Source organism: Tamandua tetradactyla, chromosome 2 (genome assembly GCF_023851605.1).
Source record: "Tamandua tetradactyla isolate mTamTet1 chromosome 2, mTamTet1.pri, whole genome shotgun sequence".
In the NCBI taxonomy this organism is placed as follows: Eukaryota; Metazoa; Chordata; class Mammalia; order Pilosa; family Myrmecophagidae; genus Tamandua; species Tamandua tetradactyla.
In genome coordinates, this window is record NC_135328.1 from 91238728 (window position 1) to 91259003 (window position 20276).

Genomic DNA, 20276 nt, shown 5'->3' on the forward strand with positions numbered 1-20276 from the left:
GAGAAATAATTCAAAGAGTAGGAGAAATATACAATAGAAAGTAAAAGCTGCTGCTCCTCAATCCCACTCCCTGGAGAAACCCACTGTTAACTGTTAGTTCTATAGCTTTCTGGGAAATTAAATGCATAGTGCAATATACTCGCATCCCCAACCCTTTTCTTTTTTACCCAGATGTGCTCATGATATAAAAACTGTTGTGTGTCCCATCAATTTTGTTCCCCCAAACCATGGGCTGGTAGAAAAAGGACTTCCAGGACTTGAGTTCTACACCCAACTCTGCTCTTTAAATAACCCATATAAGTTCCAGCCTTTTGGTGTCCTTTCCCTCTCCTGTGGAATGAGGATGCTTGGTTTAGATAATCTCTCAATGCTCCTTTGGCAAGATATTGCTAAGGTGATTTTATTAGAAGAGTTAAAGTTTTATTTTCATTTGCACTTAATCTACTGTCTTTTTTTCCCCCTTAATTTCGTTTTCCTCCTAGTATATTTTTTAAAACTTCAAACCATTTTAACTCTGTTTTTGCTGAATGGGGTTTGAAGAGAAATTGGATTTAAGGGGAATTCCAGTCAGATGTCATGAGTGATTAATGACTCAGTATTTTTAAAAGGAGAAAATGAACAAAGTTGTAGTGCGGCAGGTAGAAAGTTATCTCAGTGCGGCAGGTAGAAAGTTATCTCAAAGGCAGACTGGCAAAGTTAATTAAAATACTATGCTCAGACTTTCTGGAAGTAGCATCTTTGTCTTTATTCTTAAAAAAACTCTGTTGCCGTTTACGTTCATGCTTGAATGTGATTTTTCTTTTCAACAGACACAACAAGAGGAGGAAATTTTTTGTGGACCCTCGTTGCCACCCACAGACAATAGCTGTGGTGCAGACTCGAGCCAAGTAATTAACTTCATTTGTGTTTTGAACTTGTCTGTTTTATTTTGCTCATCTCTGCTGTTTCTTTTTCTCACTTCCAGTTGTTTGGAGGTAAACATGATTTAGTTAGGCTTATAGAGTTTTACTTTCAACACAGTTACCCTCTTGCTTTCTTCTTGGGATCTCTCTTAGGTGAACTGTGTCAGAATTGAAGGGAAAAAACTCAAGGGCTTGAGTTGCCTTTGCTTGATACATAGTAAGTTATCATGTTGCCTTTTGTAAACAATTGATTGAAATATCAAAGTGATTTCAACAGTGCTTCAGAAAGTTTGCAAAACAGAGAAAAACTGGGCCTGTCACACAGCTGTTACAATTATGTCTGTATTCTCTGCAGATGTCGTTTATGGGGAATCCACATCGTATTTTGGTATAGTATAATGTAGCGCTATAATCAGATAAAACAAATACAGCACAGCTCCCACTGTGGGTGTTTTTTGTTGTTATTATTGTTGCTTTTCCATTTGCAAAGCCTCATCCCATACTGCTATCCCTTCAGAAAGAGTTTTCTGACATGTAATTGGAATTGGATGATTTGGGGAATCTAAGAAGACCTACCTCTTTGTCTTACTGATGGTTTTCAAAGGTGGAGGTGGCAATGCCTCTGTTGATTCAGATATTGGTTCTTTAGCTCCAGGAGGTGATATTCTAGACTCTCTCTTAGGAGCAGGTTCCAACAGGAAACGGAGGACAAGGCAGTGGAAAGGGTTGCAAAGAGAAACAGGCTGAGCTGTCGGATAGACATGCGTTGGCGTGACGCAGTGTCATCACTGAATGGCCAGGTGTGGGATCAGGGTGTGTGGGGGTAGGGAAACATCAACGGGGGCTTCAAGAAATGCTGGATCACTGAAAAGAAGCTAGGTAATTTGATTTTTCCTTGTAAACATAAAAGAGTGACTGTTCTTTGCCTCCTTTCTTTCCAGATATAATGGTGTCCTCATTGAGCTGAAATTACCCCATGAAATGGACTTCACTGGAAAAGATGTCAGTGGAATGTTGTTCCAGTACCCAGACACAGAGGGGAGGGTGGAGGACTTCACAGAGCTCGTGGAGAGAGCCCATGAGAACGGGGTAGGGCAGCCTTCCCTTAGGGGGTCCCCCTGATGTGTGTCCCAGCATTGAAATTCGGGTGTATGTGCATTTTAATTTCCTTATCTCTATCACACAGAATGGCTAAATTCTCTCCTTCCTACCTCCTTTAAGTTTGTTCTGTTCATTGATTCCTGGCACTTGGTAGACACTCAATAAATATCTGTGGAATAAATGAATTTGTAAATATGAAGTCCATAGGATGTGAATTAACTTTGCCAGTCGGCCGTTGAGATAACTTTCTACCTGCCACACTACTTTCGGAGGACAGTAACAACTTTGTTCGTTTTCTCCTTTTCTTCATTTTTAGAGCCTCGCCTGTTGTGCTACTGACCTTTTAGCTCTATGTATCCTGCGGCCTCCTGGAGAGTTTGGGGTAGACATTGCCCTGGGCAACTCACAAAGATTTGGGGTGCCACTGGGCTATGGGGGACCACATGCAGCCTTTTTTGCTGTCCGAGAAAGTTTGGTGAGAATGATGCCTGGAAGAATGGTGGGGGTGACAAGGTAAAGCATCTCATGTCTCTCCCCTTTTGTTGTGGTTTCAGCTTTCCCTGCTGCTTCTCCTGATCTCAAAGGTTACTGATTTCTCTCTGAATGTGCCTGGTCCCCTTCGGGTCAGTTAAGGACATGTGTAACATAGAGTCAGAAGAGAGAATCTGTTTGGGGTATGAACTAGTACCTCTTCTCAAATGCCATACATCTGTACTTATTTGGAAAAGTATGTGTATAATTTACAAATTGCTAGTATTGAACTTAGATAATTGAATTTATTCACATTGATGAAAACCCCAAGAAATAAAATATTTTAGGTGTGTTTATCTAACCACTTCCTCAACTGTTATCAGGTCACACTGTTATGTAAAGATAAGTGTGATGAGAAATTGCAAAGCACATCCACTTGGCTGTTTGAGTAATTTTCAAATGTAGTCTTTTGGGGTCCTTCTCTTTCTCTCTCTCTCTTTTTTTTTACTTGTTTATTGTATAGTATAACATATATACAAAGCAAAGAAATTAAAAAGCACTAGTTTTCAAAGCACTCTTCAACAAATAGCTACAGGACAGATCGCAGAGTTTGTCATGGGCTACCATACAATACTCTCAGATTGTTTTCCTTCTAGCTGCTCCAGAAGATAGGAAGCTAGAAGGCTTAAATATTTTTTTATCATCACAGTTGACTTTTCTCCTTCTTTTTTTGTGAAAGATAACATATGTACAGAAAAGCAATAAATTTCAAAGCACAGCACCACAATTAGTTGTAGAGCATATTTCGGAGTTTAACATGGATTACAGTTTACACAATTTTAGGTTTTTGTATCTAGCTGCTCTAAGGATACTGGAGATTAAAAGAGATATCAATTTAATGATTCAGCATTCATACTCATTTGTTAAATTCTGTCTTTACTATATAACTCCACCATCACTGTTGATCTTACTATTCCTCTCTTTAGGGGTGTTTGGGCTATGACCATTCTAAATTTTTCATATTGGAAGGTCTGTCAATAATATGGTGTAGGGAGATGGAACTAGCTGATGTTCTGGAGAGGCTGGGCCCTCTAGGTTTCAGGACTCTGGATCAGAGACCCATCTGAAGGTTGTAGGTTTCTGGAAGGTTACTGTAGTACATGGAACCCTTGTGGAATCTTATATATTGCCCTGGGTTTTCTATAGGATTGGCTGGAATGGTCCTGGTTGGGGTTTAGCAGGTTTTGATAGGTAGCAGGGTCGACCTTAAGCTTGTGTAAGAGCAACCTCCAGAGTAGCCTCTTGACTCTATTTGAACTCTCTCTCCCACTGATACTTTATTAATTACACTTCTTTTTCCCCTTTTGGTCAGAATGTAATTGTTGATCCCATGGTGCCAAGGCCGGATTCATCCTTAGGAGTCATTTCCCACGTCACCAGGGAGACTTTCACCCCTGGATGTCATATCCCACGTAGTGGGGAGGGCAGTGATTTCATTTGCAGAGTTGGGCTTAGAGAGTGAGACCACATCTGAGCAACAACAGGTCCTCCAGAAGTAACTCTTAGGCATGCCTATAGGTAGGCTAAGCTTCTCCGCTACCTACATAAGCTTCACAAGAGTAAGCCTCATGATCAAGTGCATGGCCTATTGATTTGGGTGTCTTTAAAGTTTGACACAGTATCAGGGATTCCCTGATGGTAAAGTTTAATGGTTGCATATTCTTTCTCCCATCCCTCAAGGGACTTTGTCAATACTTTTGATTATCTGCTTAATATATTCTAGGACGCATCCAGGCATTACATTAATCTATACAGGATTAAAGGACCTCTTTCTTATCTTGGGTTCTCTGTGTTTCAACTGTTCAAATGAGTTATACAGATAGATTATTTTAGATTATGTGCTACAGAAAATTTCAGTTCCAGACCAAATAAACCTTTCTTCCTTTGGTCTCAAAGAGTATGTGTGGTTCTAAGATATTGACATTGTCTTCCTTACCCCTGTGTTCTGAATTACTTTAACCCCAACTTAATCAGCTTCATTCTTATCTCTAAATATCTAAATATAAATATATATTTATATATATTTTAAATAGCCTCTCGAAATCCAGAAATAGCGATCACCACTCCAGACTTAATGTGTCTACTTTAAAAGCTTACAATCTAGGCCCCTGTTTTCTTATAAGCATTTTCTAAAGGTGACCATACCATTGTTGTGCTTTTGTTTCTGGCCTATTTTGCCTCACCAATGTCCCACGTGTTCATTCACATTGCTGCATGCCTCGCGACTTTGTTCCTTTTTTGTAGCAGCACAGCCTTCGTTCATAAGTATACCCCATCGTTCGCCAATCTACTTCTGAGTCCGTGCATCCTTCAACACCGGCGTTCATCGTGCATCATGTAGAGGGCCCAAAGTCCACAGTCCATCAACATTCTCAGTTTTAGATAATTTCATTGTTCCCAAGAGAAAGAAAACTAATAAACACACCCTTGCCAAATAAGAAATCTAGACCTCCTTTTATCTCTTGTTTCTCCCCCCCCCCCCCCCATTATTTACCTCTGCTGATGTTTTCCTTTGGAACATAGCCTATAGCATGTAATAGTAGTTTTCCCCTTGTACCCTGGATTTTTACAGGGTACACGCTTTGTACACAAATCATGCTTTAAAGTAATTCTTGCAAGAATAATATTTCTAGTATTAATCAATGGGACGCATATGTCTATACAACCCTTTTCAATCCTGTTCATCTTCAGTATGGTAACATTACTTGCAGATTGGGTCCTCCTCTTTGATGAAAATTCTCATTAAGAGTTTAAATGATGCCATGATTATTATTGGGAAAATTTGGCGTGATCTTTGAGCGCTTTCATTATAGATAGGCTATCAATATAAGTGAATACTATGATTTGTTGAATGACGTGATATGAATTTGTGAAAGGCTTTTCAGTTTGTTGTGTAACAGTAGCAGGCATTTTGCTTTTTAATGTAAAAATAACTTTCTTCAGTTATCCTTTTATTAGCTTCTTGCAGTGATCTCTTTCACCACACAAAACAGGCAAAGAGCTTTCCAATTACAAAAGTTTAATTGTTAATTATTATAATTATAGTTGTGTGTTGCTTTTTATATTAAATGTCTTACCTTTCTGAAAAGTGGAACCCCAGAGCTTGATGAAATAAAGACAAAAAAGTTTTGAATCTTTCTGTTTCTCCAACATCTTTAATTGTATTAGGGAAAAATTTTGTGTTAGAGACAAGTGATAATTTATCGACATCCTTTAAAAAAATAGCTATACAATTGCTTTAGAATTTCAATACAGAAATCCTGTTTCCTTTGTCAGTATTTCCCTTTATCTGTGTCTGGTAAGAAGTTCAGAGTGAGATTTAATCCTCGGTTACCATCATTATATTAGGTTAAGTAATCACTCAGAAATTTCCTTTCAAGTTTCCCAGCCTTATTTTATTTCTTTATGTCTTGCAAATTCTCAAAGTATACAATAAAAATGAGTAGCCCTATTTAGAAGGCGAAGATTCAGAAATTGCACCCAAACAAATTTGCTGCATTCGCTTCTAGTTGGGACTGAAGAAGCAGATTCATTTAGGACAACTCCTGATGATGTGATTACCTGAGCTAACTGGATGCTTTATTCTTGGCCAGAGACGCCACTGGGAAAGAAGTATATCGTCTTGCCCTTCAAACCAGGGAGCAACACATCCGGAGAGACAAGGCTACCAGCAATATCTGTACAGCTCAGGTAACTCACACACTTGGCCTGACCACCGATGCCTTGCAATCTACAGAAATGAGCTATTCATTCACTCTTTGTTCATTCATTGAGCAGTGTGCACTCCGGAAGTGGCAAGACCTTATTGGTAGAGAATTCTTGTGCTCTTTGTCAGAACCAAAATACGATCAATTTAACTGGTGTTCAGTGCATGCACATGCTTCACCTGTGTATTCACGTCACCCTAAGTGTTTTAATATAAAAGAAAGAAAAAGAACATTAGCCCATCTTTTCTCTGAAATCATATCTTTAGCTAAGCTAAGATGGGGGTGGGGAGTGCTTTTGCTTGTTGCTTATGATAGACATTACTGAGTTGATTGGGATGAAAGGGGAGTAGCTCCCTGGGCTCCTAATCATCCTGGAAATTGTTCAGATTAGAGGGAGCAGCATTTACTGAACCAACCCGTAGGATCAGGAGGACCAGTTCTGGGCGGGATCCATTCTAGATGCACTTCTTCCATGAAGGGTTGAGGAAAGAGAGATCTCACAGACCCTCATATGGGAGGTACAGTGCTTCTCTCTGTCAGCACATGGACTCAGAGGCACTGAACTGTAGTGGATAATATCATCTTTGTTATTTTGGTCCCTGGCCTGGGAATCGAACCCGGGCCTCCCTCATAGAAGGCGAGCATTCTACCGCTGCATCGCCCGTGCACCCTGACAGTGTCTTCTGATAGTTGGTTTTACAACCATTAGTCTTTGGAACAGTTTCTTCAGTTGGTTTTCTTGTATTTATTTATTTGTTTGCTTGCTTCAGAAAGGTGGCTGCTGCTTTTCAGACATGCTCTTCCGATTCATATAGGAAGGAGCTAATTGTCATGGCTTTCCTCTGCTAAAGCAAATCAATCTTGTTGTTTCTCAGTTTTATTATGGTAAATCACATACAACTCAAAATTTCTCATTTTAACCACTTTCAGGGGTACAATTCAGTGATATTAGTTATGTTTACCGCATAGTGCTGCCATCACCAATGTCCATTACTCAACCTCTTCATCACCCTAAAGCAAAGTGATCTTTGTATGATGCCTTTGCTTGTTGTCTATCACCTCGACTTGTTGAAATCTCTGCTTGGGTGTTTTGTCTTCCCTTCCCCTGCTACTAACTGTTCTTGTCTCATGCTCTCTGCTCATGTTCTTCCAGAACATATTAATCTGATCATAAGTGTGGGAAGGGCCTCAATTTTCTGCTTCAAAGTTTGAAATCTAATGCGTTATTTAAGGCATATTCCTTGAGTTCTGGTGAAGATTGCTTGAGCTAACTTCTTTTCCTGAGGCCTTTTTTTTTTTTTTTTAACATGGGCAGGCACCGGCAATCGAACCCGGGTCCTCTGGCATGGCAGGCAAGCGTCCTTGCCTGCTGAGCCACCGTGGCCCACCCTCCTGAGGACTTTTTTGCTCCACTGGTTTCCAACTCCAAACATTGCTTCTTGATGTTTGATGCCAGCCTGTTCTTCCCCCTTTGTAGGGGACGAGATTGTGGGTGAAACTCCTTTCGAATGGTCATGTTTGAAGGTTTAGTGTAGAGACCCCAGGGTGTATTGGTTGCTGTATTTCCCCCTTCGGTGGTCAGTGGTTGTTAAGTTGCCCCAACTTCCTAGAGACTGAAGGAGATCTGATACTTTTGTTCTTGCTTTCAGTTTTGGCATCCCAAGTCAAGTAATTACATTCTCCCACTAATTGTCTTCCATTGCTTTGTTGACTTGATTCTTTAAATGCTCTTTGTCCTTTTAGGCCCTGTTGGCGAATATGGCCGCCATGTTTGCAATCTATCATGGTTCCCAGGGGCTGGAGCATATTGCCAGGAGGGTACATAATGCCACTTTGATTTTGTCTGATGGTGAGTCTGTGATCTGTTTTAAAACCTTTGAGCATGACATGAGAGATAAATTTGAGTAAGTAAAATTGGAAACTCCCTGCATGTCTTATACTGTATACAAAATTAAAAAGTCAAATGCAGAACTGGAGAAAATATTTTCAACATCTATGACAGACTGAATGTTAATATTTTCTAACATAAAAAATTCTTACTCTGTTTCCCCCCTCCGCATCTAAGAACTGTGAACTCCCTGATAGGAAAAAAAAATGGGCAAAGGGTGTGAAATTTAATTAAAAAAGTTAATAGGTGTACAAATAAATGACTAATGTACAGATGATATTTCAACTTCATTGTTAGTCAATGGCATATAAATTAAAACAATAAAACAGTATTTCACTCATTATATGGCAAAGATTAAAAAGAATGCTGATACCATATTGGTATCATAAACTTTATGATGGGTACTTAAACAATATGTATCAAATGGCCTTATTTGCCTTAAAATTATACCTACAATTTGATTGAGAAGTTCCATTTCTGGGAATTTATCTGAAGGAAATAATCAGATAAATATGTAAAACATTGTTTACAATAATGCAATATTGGCAGTAGCCTAACTGCTCAATCATAAGTGATTAAATTATGGTCCATCTGTATGTTAGAAATTTGTAAAAACATTAAAAACAGTTATGAATATAATCTGTAAAAAAGTAAAGATGTTCATGATTTATTAAAGTTATAAAAAAAGTATGTCACACATACACATGACCACTTCTAGAGAATGTATACAAAAATATTACTTAGTATTTTTTTCTGAGTGGTGACTATGGGTGAAGTTTTTTAACATGTTTCATAATTTTCTATAGCATAGGAATAAACATACTAAATTAATTTAAAAAAAACAACGAAGCAGCCTCCAAAATATTGGCCAGAACCAGGAAAAGATTGTAGTAGAATCTACCTCTTTATATGTCAGTGAAATGTCCATGGCCAAAAGGACTGGGTGTTTTTTTTTTTTGTATGCTGTATGGCTGGGTCACATTTCATTATTTTTCCATGTGAGTATCCCATTATTGCAGCGCTGTTTGTTGAATTTTTCTTTGTTTATTTTTCCTTTCCTGGTTTGCTTGTTTGTTTGTTTTTGGGAAGTGCATGGGCAGGGAATCGAACTCGGGTCTCCCGCATGGCAGGCGAGAATTCTACCACTGAGCCACCGTTGCCCACCCACCCCGAGGAGCAGGTTTCTGTGTCATTTGTGGCTCTCCTCTGTTTCTAGGTCTCAAGCGAGCAGGGCACCAACTCCAGCATGACTTGTTCTTTGACACTTTGAAGGTTCAGTGCGGCTGCTCTGTGAAGGAAGTCTTGGACAGAGCCACACAACGGCAAATCAATTTTCGGCTCTTTGAGGATGGCACAGTAAGTCAAGCTTTCAGTGTTTCTACAAATTCTTTAAGTTTTCATGACTTTCTTCATCAAAAACTTCCCTCTTTACATTTTAAAAATCATTATTGGAATTTTGATTGGGTTTAGTCTGTTTTTTGTAAGCATTTTTTCATTGCCCATTCAGAACACTGTGACTTTTTCAAAGAAGGAAAAATTCCTCCTTAACTTTTCCTTGAGACTCAGTGTTTTTGTATATTACTCAAAGGCACGTATTTTGTTCATAATTTTCCCCTGTTTACAATATTACTGTTCAAGAGAAAGGGTGTGATAGGTTCTATAGTAAAGTAGGTGAAGGAAAGAAAAAGGTAAACATATCCATAACCACACAGGAATGTCCTGTCGCCATTACAGTCAAGAGCTGGCTTGCATAACTCTAAACCATGCAGAGTCTGGCATTAGTCCGGTCAACTTTCCCTAAGGGCTGACCTAGATATAATGGTACACTAATATTTTGGACTGAAAGTTTTGCCAGCACCTTCTCACCCTTTGACCTCTCTTGGAATTTCTCCACTGGTCTGTTGGTTTAGAGCTGATGCTTTCCCTTTGGCTTTTGTTTTGTAGCTTGGTATTTCCCTTGATGAAACAGTTGGTGAGAAGGATCTGGATGACTTGTTGTGGATCTTTGGCTGTGAGTCATCTGCAGTAAGTAAAATCATCACGTATCCCTCACAATGGCTATTCTAGGTGCTGTCAAGATGTTTTGCCTCTTGTAGGCCTGAGTGTGAGGAAGAGGGGCTCCGGGTGTGACATCAATGTCCTGTTAAGGTAGTGCCACTCTCTGTCCTTGCTACTGTGACAGCCAACAGCTGGAGGTCACGGTTGTGGGGTCTTGGCCAGGATCGTGAAGCCAGATTGTTGAAAGTATTGTTAATATTGTATTTAATAAAAGCTGTCCCTAATTCAAAGATTCATGACATTGGCATCTTAGCTAGGTTGTTTCTGGGAAGATTCTGATATTCATTCATTCAACAAATATTTATTGAGGAACTAATATGTTCTACTTACTCATTATGCTACAGCTTGGTTCCTGCCCTCATGGAACTTTTGGTCTAACGGGCATCCAGACAAACAAGCACGAGATTGTAACCCAGGAGGCATGTTATGAGGGAGGAGGTGTGAACTGCTCTGTGAACACAGAGGATGAGCTCCTCCTCGAGGCTAGGAAGAAGTTGTCAAAGCTGAGACCTGAAAGGTGGGCAGGGATTATCCAGAGCAAGATGGTGCAACAGAAGAGAAGGCGATGGAGTCAGAGGTTTTTCCAACCACTGGGAAAAGCAGCACAAAGGCTGGCAGGAGAAAGGTTAAATGAGTACTATAAGCGGTACAGCACGACTAAGTTTGCTTCTAAAATAATAGCAGGTGCATATGAAGTGGAGCATTAAGATTCCATGAATTGAGAGAGAGAGAGAGACAGAGAGAGAGAAGTTAATAGCTACCTAGACCAAGGTGTTACCTAGCCCGGGTATTAATTGCAATACTATATACAGTGTACTTATTGAGCAGGCACTCAGTATTTGTTGAATGAATAAATGGAAGGAGGCATTTGCTGTAGAAGTAGAAATAGCTTTAAGAGCATTTAACGGTGCTGTTCTGGTTGGGCCCTGTTTGAGAGAGGAGTTTGGTATTCAAAAACAATCATAAGTATCAAAGAGGCATCATGGTGTCCTCTTAAACTTTTCTTTTTTTAATATTTTATTGACAAATCTTCACACACATCAGTCCATACATGGTGTAAAATCAGTGGTTCACGATATCACATATTTTTGTATTCATCACCATGAACATTTTTAGAACATTTGCATCACGCCAGAAAAAGAAATAAAAAGAAAAAAAAAATTAATAACTCATACATTCCATACCCCTTACCTCCCCCTTGCATTGACCGTGAGTATTATAATCTACCCAATTTATTTTACCCTTTATCCCTCCTATTATTTATTTTTTTATCTGTATTTTTTTACTCATCTGTCCATATCCCAGATAAAAGGAGCATCAGACACAAGGTTTTCATAATTACACAGTCACACTGTAAAAGCTATATAGTTATACAGTCTTCTTCAAGAATCAAGGCTACTGATTCTCAGCGGTTTCAGATACTTCCCTCCAGCCACTCCAGTATGCCATAAACTAAAAAGGGATCTCTATATAATGCATAAGAATAACCTCCAGGATAACCTCTTGATTCTGTTTGAAATCTCTCAGCCACTAAGACTTTATTTTGTCCCATTTCTCTCTTCCTCCTTTTGGTCAAGACGGCTTTCTCAATCTTGTGATGCTGGGTTCCGGCTCATCCCAGGAATCCTGTCCCATGTTGCCAGGGAGACTTACACCCCTGGGAGTCATGTCCTATGTGTGTGGGGGGGTAGTGAGTTTACCTGCCAGGTTGGTTTAGAGAGAGAGGCCACATCTGAGCAACAAAAGAGGTTCTCTGGGGGTGACACTTTGGCATAATTCTAAGTAGGCTTAGCCTATCTTTTGCAGGAATAAGTGTCATAAGGGCAAACCCCAAGATCAAGAACTCAGCCTATTGATTTGGTTGTCTCCACTGCTTGCGAGAATATCAGGAATTCTCCAGATGGGGAAGTTGAATATTTCCTCCTTTCTCTTACACTTTAATTAATAATCAGCTCCTTCCCTCTTGAAGTCTGTTCTACATTTAATCACAGGTGGGTGTTCTATGTGTTTGAATAGCACGTATGGATCCCCTACCAAGGGCTCTAGCTAGTCGTGCTATCAGGAGAGGACAGAATGCAGAGCAAGCCGTATGTGGTATCCTCAAAGCTTTAAGAGTGTCGAGTGAGAATCCTTAGTCAAGTATTGACTGAGAACAACTTTTTTCCTCTTTTTAAATTTTATTGGGGTGACATCTATAACTTAAAATTTGCCATTTTAACCATTTTTATATGGCAATAGCTACATCTAGGATGTTGTGGTACCTTCACTACCTTCCATTACCAAAACTTTCAACACCTCAAGCAGAAGCTCAGTGCCCAGTAACTCTCTTTTCACCTCCCCTCAGCCCCTAGTAACCTCTAATCTGCTGTCTATGAATTTACTTATTCTAGGTATTTTATATAAATGGAATCATACAATATTTATCCTTTTGCATCTGACTTATTTCAATTAGTGTAATGTTTTCAAGGGTTATCTGTATTGTAGCATGTTTCAGAACTTCGTTCCTTTTAAATGGCTGAATAATACTCCATTGTAGGTATAAACTTCCATTTCTTTATCCATTCATCTGTTGATGACATAGCAACTTTTTGGATAGCCTTTTAAAATAATTTATTGGAACTTGCTTCAGTTTGAGGGAGATATAAGGGGTTTTTTTTTTTTTTTTTTGCATTTTTTCTTTATTTCCTCTAGTAAAGATCAACAGAACTTAATGGTGATCTACAGAATTGCCCCAATTCATGATTCCTGATACCAGTTATCATGCCATGCCAAATGCCCAGTTGGGTGATTGCCTGTGCTCTGTCAGAATACACACTTGTAGTCTGTGGTCTGGAGGCCAAAAGGTTTATATGTGATTCCAGTCCCATTTCCTGCCCTTTGGTTTCTGTGGTCTCTCTTTATAGGAACTGGTTGCTGAAAGTATGGGAGAGGAGCGAAGAGGTATCCTAGGGACAGCATTCAAGAGAACTAGCCCATTTCTCACACATCAGGTGTTTAACAGGTTTGTGTGGCTTTTGTGGCTTTCCTATTTTGGGCTGTGGCAGGGAGTATGATAGGGGGCCCTTCTCCCTCTGATTGTGATATGGCCTGGACGGGCTGGCTCATGAATGAAGCATGGCTATGAGGATTCCATTTCTGACTTGGGATAAAGTGTGCCTTGTTGCCTGCTGGGCTCTGCTTCCATGGCACTGGAACCCCTAACCCAGCTTGTCAGGAAAAGGGGAGTTTGCATGTATATTTGTCAGACTGAAGATGGCACCTGGGATCTTGATATCTTCTCCCCAGCCTTGCCCTCACACCCACAGGCAGCTTACTGCCTGGGGCGTCCTCTGAGGTGGTTCCCTACCCTCCCCTCTGACCCAGGGGTTGATGTGTTGCCAGTGGTCCAATTTGATCTGTATTTTGAAGATAGAGCTCAGTGTGTCTCACCTTTCAGGAGAATATATTTGGATTCCTGTCTAGTTTTAGGGTCCCTAATCATGCATTTTGTATTCACAGCTATCACTCAGAAACAAGTATTGTCCGGTATATGAAGAAATTAGAAAACAAAGACATTTCCCTTGTTCACAGCATGATTCCACTGGTAGTTATTACCTTTGGTCCCATTTTCAACCCCACCCTGAGCCCCACCTCTTTAGGTGGTGTCTAATATCGTGCAGGAGGCCTGAGGGGTGGGTGCGGGGGGCTGGGGGGGAGAGGAGGGTCTTTAGATGGACTATAGAACATCACTAATGTGATTCATTTTGGATGTGCCTCTTAAAGGGATCCTGCACCATGAAGCTCAACAGTTCATCTGAACTCACAGTAAGTAGGTCACTTCCATTAAGAGGATACTTAGTAGGGGCAATGCTCTAGTTTGTACATAAGCAGATAAGTAGATAAAGCTACTGGAACTATGATTTAATGGCTACTTTAAACATCCTTTAAATTGCTTTTCAGCAATCCTGGGGGAGTCCTATTATTTCTCAGAATTTGATCATTTAAAAGAAATTTTTTTTTCCTCATGGGCAGGCACTGGGAATCAAACCCGGGTCTCTGGCATGGCAGGTGAGAACTCTGCCTGCTGAGCCACCGTGGCCCGCCCGATCATTTAAATTTATAATTTAAAAATTGTTGTTTTTAGATTAAAATAACTAAATGTATAGTATTTATGTCTCCCTACCCTGCTTTTTTTTTTTTTTTTGTCTGTTTAAGTATTAAAAGCTTTTATTGTATCCATTTCTAGTTGTAGATAGGCTCAGGTAGAATTAAGAACCTTAAACCTTGTTTCTAGAAATCCGCTTACTGTGCCAGGAGGGGAGAGACTTGAGGTTTTCATTTATTCCTTGTGTCAGCAGGAGAGCTGTGTAACCTGCTGTGGTGGCTGACAAGATGCTAGTAGACTTGGATGACACCTTGTTCCTTCTCTATCTTAGGAAGTTTATGAAAACAAATCAGATCATGCGGAGGAAATCATTTTGTATAGTGATGGGAAGGATTTTTCTATTTCCTTTTACTATTGTGTAGCTCTGCTTAATAAAGAGAGAGAATAATATATATGCTCGATAAGGGTTTGAGTAAATTCATGGTTATAAACCTATTATAAATAGATTTTAATATAACTTTTTGGGGGGAGGGGTGCATGGTCTGGAAATGAAAAAATAGGTTTTACTAATACTGCACAATATTTGGGAACCTCAGAAACTCTACTTGGAATACCAGACTTTTTTTTTGCAGGCACCAGGAATTGAACCCGGGGCTTCAGCATGGCAGGCAAGAATTCTGCCACTGAGCCACAGTTGTACCACCCAAAAAATAGGTTTTATTGGTTATAAAACTGGCCTCTTTTCTGGGTCTCGGTGTCCCACATGTAAAATGAGGATAGCAGTAGTACATACCTCATAAAACTGCTGTGAGACTTCTGTGAATTAATAAATTTCAAATGCTTAGAACAGTACCTGGCACATAGGAGGCAGTCTTTGTGTGAGCCATAGTTATTACTAGAGGAGCTATTGGTATTACTATTACATGTTGCATATGCTTCCTCCCCTCTTGCTCTTTAGCCTATCACATGGAAGGAATTTGCAAACATCCACCCCTTTGTGCCTCTGGACCAAGCTCAAGGGTACCAGCAACTTTTCCAAGAGCTTGAGAAGGATTTGTGTGAAATCACGGGCTATGATCGAATCTCTTTCCAGCCTAACAGGTAAGGGGACTTCTCCTGTTGCTTCCATTGTGTATTGTTGAATAACAACCCACCCCAAAGCTCAGGGCGTTAAACAGCAGTTTATTGTATTGCATCACTTTGTGAGTTGGCTGGGTGGTTCTACCTCATGTGGTATTGTTTAGGGTGGTGAAAGACTGAGGCCTAAATGTTGATGATGTTCTAGTTTGCTAGCTGTCGGAATGCAATATACCAGAAATGGAACGGCTTTTAAAAAGGGGAATTTAATAAGTTGCTGGTTGACGGTTCTAAGGCCGAGAAAATGTCCCAATTAAAACAAGTTTATAGAAATGTCCAATCTTAGGCATCCAGGGAAAGTTACCTTGGTTCAAGAAGGCCAATGAAGTTCAGAGTTTCTTTCTCATCTGAAAAGGCACATGGCGAACACAGTCCGTTTCTCTCTCATCTGGAAGGGCACATGGCGAACACAGCATCATCTGCTAGCTTCTTCGCTTGGCTTCCTGTTTCGTGAAGCTCCCTGGGAGGCATTTTCCTTCTTCATCTCCAAAGGTCGCTGGCTGGTAGACTCTGCTTCTCATGGCTATGCCATTCGGCTCTGCTCTCTCTGAATCTCCCATTCTCCAAAATGTTTCCTCTTTTATAGGACTCCAGTAAACCAGTCAACACCCACCCAGCTGGGTGGAGACATGTCGTCACCTAATCCAGCTTAACAACCACTCTTGACTAAATCACATCATCCAAGGAGATGATCTGATTACAGTTTCAAACATACAGTATCGATTAGGGTTTATTTGACCTTTATGAAATGGGATTTTGATTAAAACATGACTTTTCTAGGGGGCATACTTCCCTTCAAACCAGTACAGATGAGAAGCCAGCTAGGCACAGATCTAGGGGACTAGCTTTCCAGTGGAGGAATCATCTAGGTTAAAAGCCAAAAGCAGGAATTGATGTGGTATATTTTAGGAAAGGAAGCAGGCCTGGACGGTTAGAGGACAGTGAGCAAGGAATGGATAGTGGAGGGGGAGCGGGGAGAGGCCACCGACCACATGGGGATTAGTAGGCTGTGGTCGGGAGCTGGGTTAGTGGCTTTGGGGAAAGCTTTGTGGAAGAGGTGGGAGTGAGGTTGGACTACTGGAGAAATGGGTGAGGTTTGGCGGGTGGGAGGGGGAAACAGGGGCAATCCAGGTTGAGGGCTTGTGGAACGGCTCATTCAAATTCTGACTTCACCCATCTGCAGTTCCCAGGCTGCAGAGTGACCAGGCTTGCAGGGTTTCTGTGGTGATGGTGATGGTGGCCAGGACTTAAGGAGCATGTACCTTGTTAGGCGCTTCATGGGGACTGTCTCATGACTCGTCACATTTGCCCTTCTAGATGGGTGCAGTTATTACCTCTGTTTTATAGACAAGCACCCAGAGGCATGGGGAGGCTAAGTGGCTAGTGGTGTGAGTGGTTTGCTGAAGTGTGGCGTGTTCATTTTCCGCTTCCCAAAACCATCATCATCTTAGTAATAGCAATAACAACATCAAATGGGCCAGAACTTTTTTGTCGGAAGACGAGTGTTTGCCTTCCTCCCTGAAGAGAGCAGAAAGAGGCAAAGCTGACTCATGTGATGAGGATCTGAGCGCTGCGGGTCTTCCAGGGGACAGCCCTTCTTTTAGGTGTAGCTGGATTGCCCAGTCCTGCCATCCAGATAAGGTTTCTGTGTGGGAGAACCAGTGTTTGCCCCCATGACGTTCTGAACCCGCTGGAGAGCACAGCATCCTCTGAGGGGTATCACTGCTTAGAAGGGAAGCCCACGGCTCCTGAGCCGTCCGTCCTGAGGTCTCTGTCTGCCACCGTTGGCTGTTAGGGCATGTAACTCCTCTGTCCTTAGCTTTTTCACGTGCAAAGTGGGGGTGATGGTGTTATGAGAACTAAGATAGTGATGGCAGTGGTAATAACAAGAACAGCGACGTCACTGTCGCCCCGTGCTCACTCGGTTCGGAGGGCCTGGTATACGGGAAGTACTTATTGAAAGTGAGCAGTTTGTACTTATCAGTAAGCAACTCCAGCCTCTTCTGGTGCTCTGCACTGCTCACGCTGGAAATCGCCTCTTTCCTTCTCTCTCCGCCCTGCTCTTAACCCTGGATCCCCAGGCTTTAGCCCTGTTCTCTGGTCTCTTCTTACGCTAAGTCTCCTGACACACAAGCTATGCTAGTTTGCAAAACTTTGAAGTCTAAACTGTCCCATTCCAATGTTCCCTCACAACACACATGCACATGGCTACTCACAAAATCCAATGCCCTAAATTTTAGCTATTAGTTTGGAAATAAAAGATTATATTATTTATGCTTTAGTCTTGTACCTTTAGAGAATGAGCACAATATTATAGGACAACCAGAAGGGATGAACCCCAAGACCACTCACCTTTCCTCAGAGTCCAAGGACAGTATAATTTTGTGGAATGGAGAACACACCCACTTTTTTTAAAATTTAATTTGTTTTGTATTATCAAACCACAATAATATACAAACATGAACATTCTTAACATACAAACATTCCGTGTATGGTGTGCAACTTTTTTCTATACCCCTTACCAGTCCCTTTCACTGTTCACTAGTATTTCAATCTACTCAATTTATTTTAACATATGGAGAAGACACATCTTGAATGGAACTAAAAAAGCCTATTACTCACTTCCCTTTCCTTCTTGCACAAAGTCCTGGGAAGATTAAGTCACTGTTCAGGATTGACTCAGCTTTGCTCTCAGGAATGTCAGCCAAGGAGATTATTCTAAAAGCAGTGTCTTCCAGGGCTGTTAAGGTGAGTGTTGCTGACCTCTAGCAGCCGTCTGTGTACTCTCTTGTGCTGGGGACTGGGAAAGCAACCCCTGAGACCAAGTACAAAAGATGCCACTTTAGAAGTACCTAGTTGCTTTGGGGGTAATCTAATCATTGACTAAGTATTTGATGATTTAAAAAAATTATTGTCTTAGGTGTGATAATGGTATTGTAGTTATGTATACATATTTAAAAATATTTTATTGATGAAACAACATACAAACATTTTTAACAAACATACAAACATTCCATACATGGTATACAATCAGTGGCTCACAATATCATCACATAGTTGTGTATTCATCACCGTGATCATTTTTCTGAACGTTTGCATCACTCCAGAAAAAGAAATAAAAAAGAAAAAGAAAAAATTCATACATACCATACCCCTCACCCTTCCCTCTTACTGATCACTAGTATTTCCATCTACTTAATATATTTTAACCTTTGTTCCTTTTATTGTTTATTTTTTATCCTTATTTTTTACTTATCTGTCCATATCCTAGCTAAAAGGAGCATTAGACACAAGGTTTTCGCAATCATATATTTGAAAAAACAGTTCTTACATTTGAAAGGTACATATTGATGTTCTTACTGATGAAACAGTATGATTCTTGGGATTTGCTTCAAAATGCTCTAGTTCAGAGTGAGGGGGATTAGTGAAGCATGTAGTTGAAACAAGATTGAACATAAACTGATCATTGTTAAAGCCGGTGATAAATACATGGGGGTTCATTTTACTCTTCTCTCTATTTTTGTGTGATTTTGAAATTTTCCTTTATATAAAAATTGTTTTTATGTGCATGGCCCTGAGCAAGGCCCCAAAAGGCCCAGCTTTGAGTTGGGGCGGATGAGCATTAGTGCAGGACCGGGTAGGTGCTCATCCTTGAGTTGCTCTTATTCACAGGTGTGAATACCCTGTGGCTCACACACAGATCCCCCCTGGGCTTTCTCCCTGGCCTCTAGGAGAGTGACTTTGTGTCGCGTATTGGAGAATGCATGACCAGTACCACAAGAATATAGAGTGAGAATATGAAAGCGAAGCTGCCCAAAGCCCTGATCCTTCCCTTTTTGTTTGCAGCGGAGCCCAGGGAGAGTATGCCGGGTTGGCTACTATCCGAGCTTACTTAGACTGGAGAGGACAGATGCACAGAACGGTGAGTGTGGATGGGTGCGGCTTCCCCACCAGGGGGCGCCAGCGCACCCAGACTCAGGCCACCTGCGTCTGCCCTTTCTCCTGCGGGACACGCCTTCCTGGAGGCAGATGGGGGAACATATAATAAAGAAACAAATTTCGTGAGCTGACTGTTGTGATCCTTGATTCCAAGACATTTCGCTTCACTACCTCAAGGGAAAACGTTCAGAGAGAAGGCTTTTGCTCCAACCGAGTATGTGAAAGGCAGCCAGTTGGCTGTGGAACTGCCCTCCCTTGGGAGCAAAGGGAGGAGAGGGGCAGGAATGTGGCCGTTCCAAGCTTCTTCTCCTTGCTCAGCCCTGGCTGCCGGCCTGGATGAAGGGCAGGACTGTGCTTTAACTCCTCTGTAACCCCTGCAGTATCTAAGCACAGTTCTGGGCATATGTGCTCAAAAAATTTTATTGAATGGAGTCCCCATAGATGGTTCTCAGCTATGAGCACAAAACAGACATGGTGCAGAGTTCGTGGTTCTACCTCACTGAGGGGGCTGCCAGGTTCCAAATTGCTCTTGGGACCCTTGTGGGGACTAGCAGGTACCAATGGGCTTGACAGGATTCCACTCATCCCCAGTGGCAGTGCCTTTGTCACTTGATGATCTAACATAGTCTTTAGAGTGTGGCTGAAGGAGACCTGTGTTTCGGGTTCCTTTGTCTTGGTGAAGACTGAAGCTAGGCTAGGACTTCTACTGACCGGAGCTCTTAGAGGGAGCTGGGGAGGCATCAGAGGCAGGACAAAAGCAGCTGCTGGTCCAAGGCGAGTTAGAGAGGAAGATGTGGGGTTGGTTCCTGCTGCCCAAATAAGTGGGCTGGGTGGGTTAGTGGCCCAGTCTTAGTCCACTTGTGGTTTTACAAAAACTAAAAGATCATTTATGGCTGGTTGCCTGGATTTTGCAATGAAGAATTTTAATA

The 20276-nt window shown here is 41.2% G+C and overlaps 1 protein-coding gene across 2 annotated transcripts in view; it reads left to right on the plus strand.

The window, feature by feature from the left end:
* Positions 1-20276, plus strand: part of GLDC (glycine decarboxylase) — a 90622-nt gene that overhangs the window by 43675 nt on the left and 26671 nt on the right. Inside the window, exons 5-16 of one of the 2 annotated variants that reach the window (XM_077148214.1) lie at positions 810-887; positions 1844-1991; positions 2320-2516; positions 6128-6224; positions 7985-8090; positions 9346-9485; positions 10074-10154; positions 13091-13188; positions 13686-13770; positions 13950-13991; positions 15230-15372; positions 19255-19330. In XM_077148214.1, coding sequence (XP_077004329.1) covers positions 810-887; positions 1844-1991; positions 2320-2516; positions 6128-6224; positions 7985-8090; positions 9346-9485; positions 10074-10154; positions 13091-13188; positions 13686-13770; positions 13950-13991; positions 15230-15372; positions 19255-19330 — 1291 coding nt within the window. The remainder of the gene's footprint in view (positions 1-809; positions 888-1843; positions 1992-2319; positions 2517-6127; positions 6225-7984; positions 8091-9345; positions 9486-10073; positions 10155-13090; positions 13189-13685; positions 13771-13949; positions 13992-15229; positions 15373-19254; positions 19331-20276) is intronic. The other variant, XM_077148213.1, reaches the window with a different exon arrangement.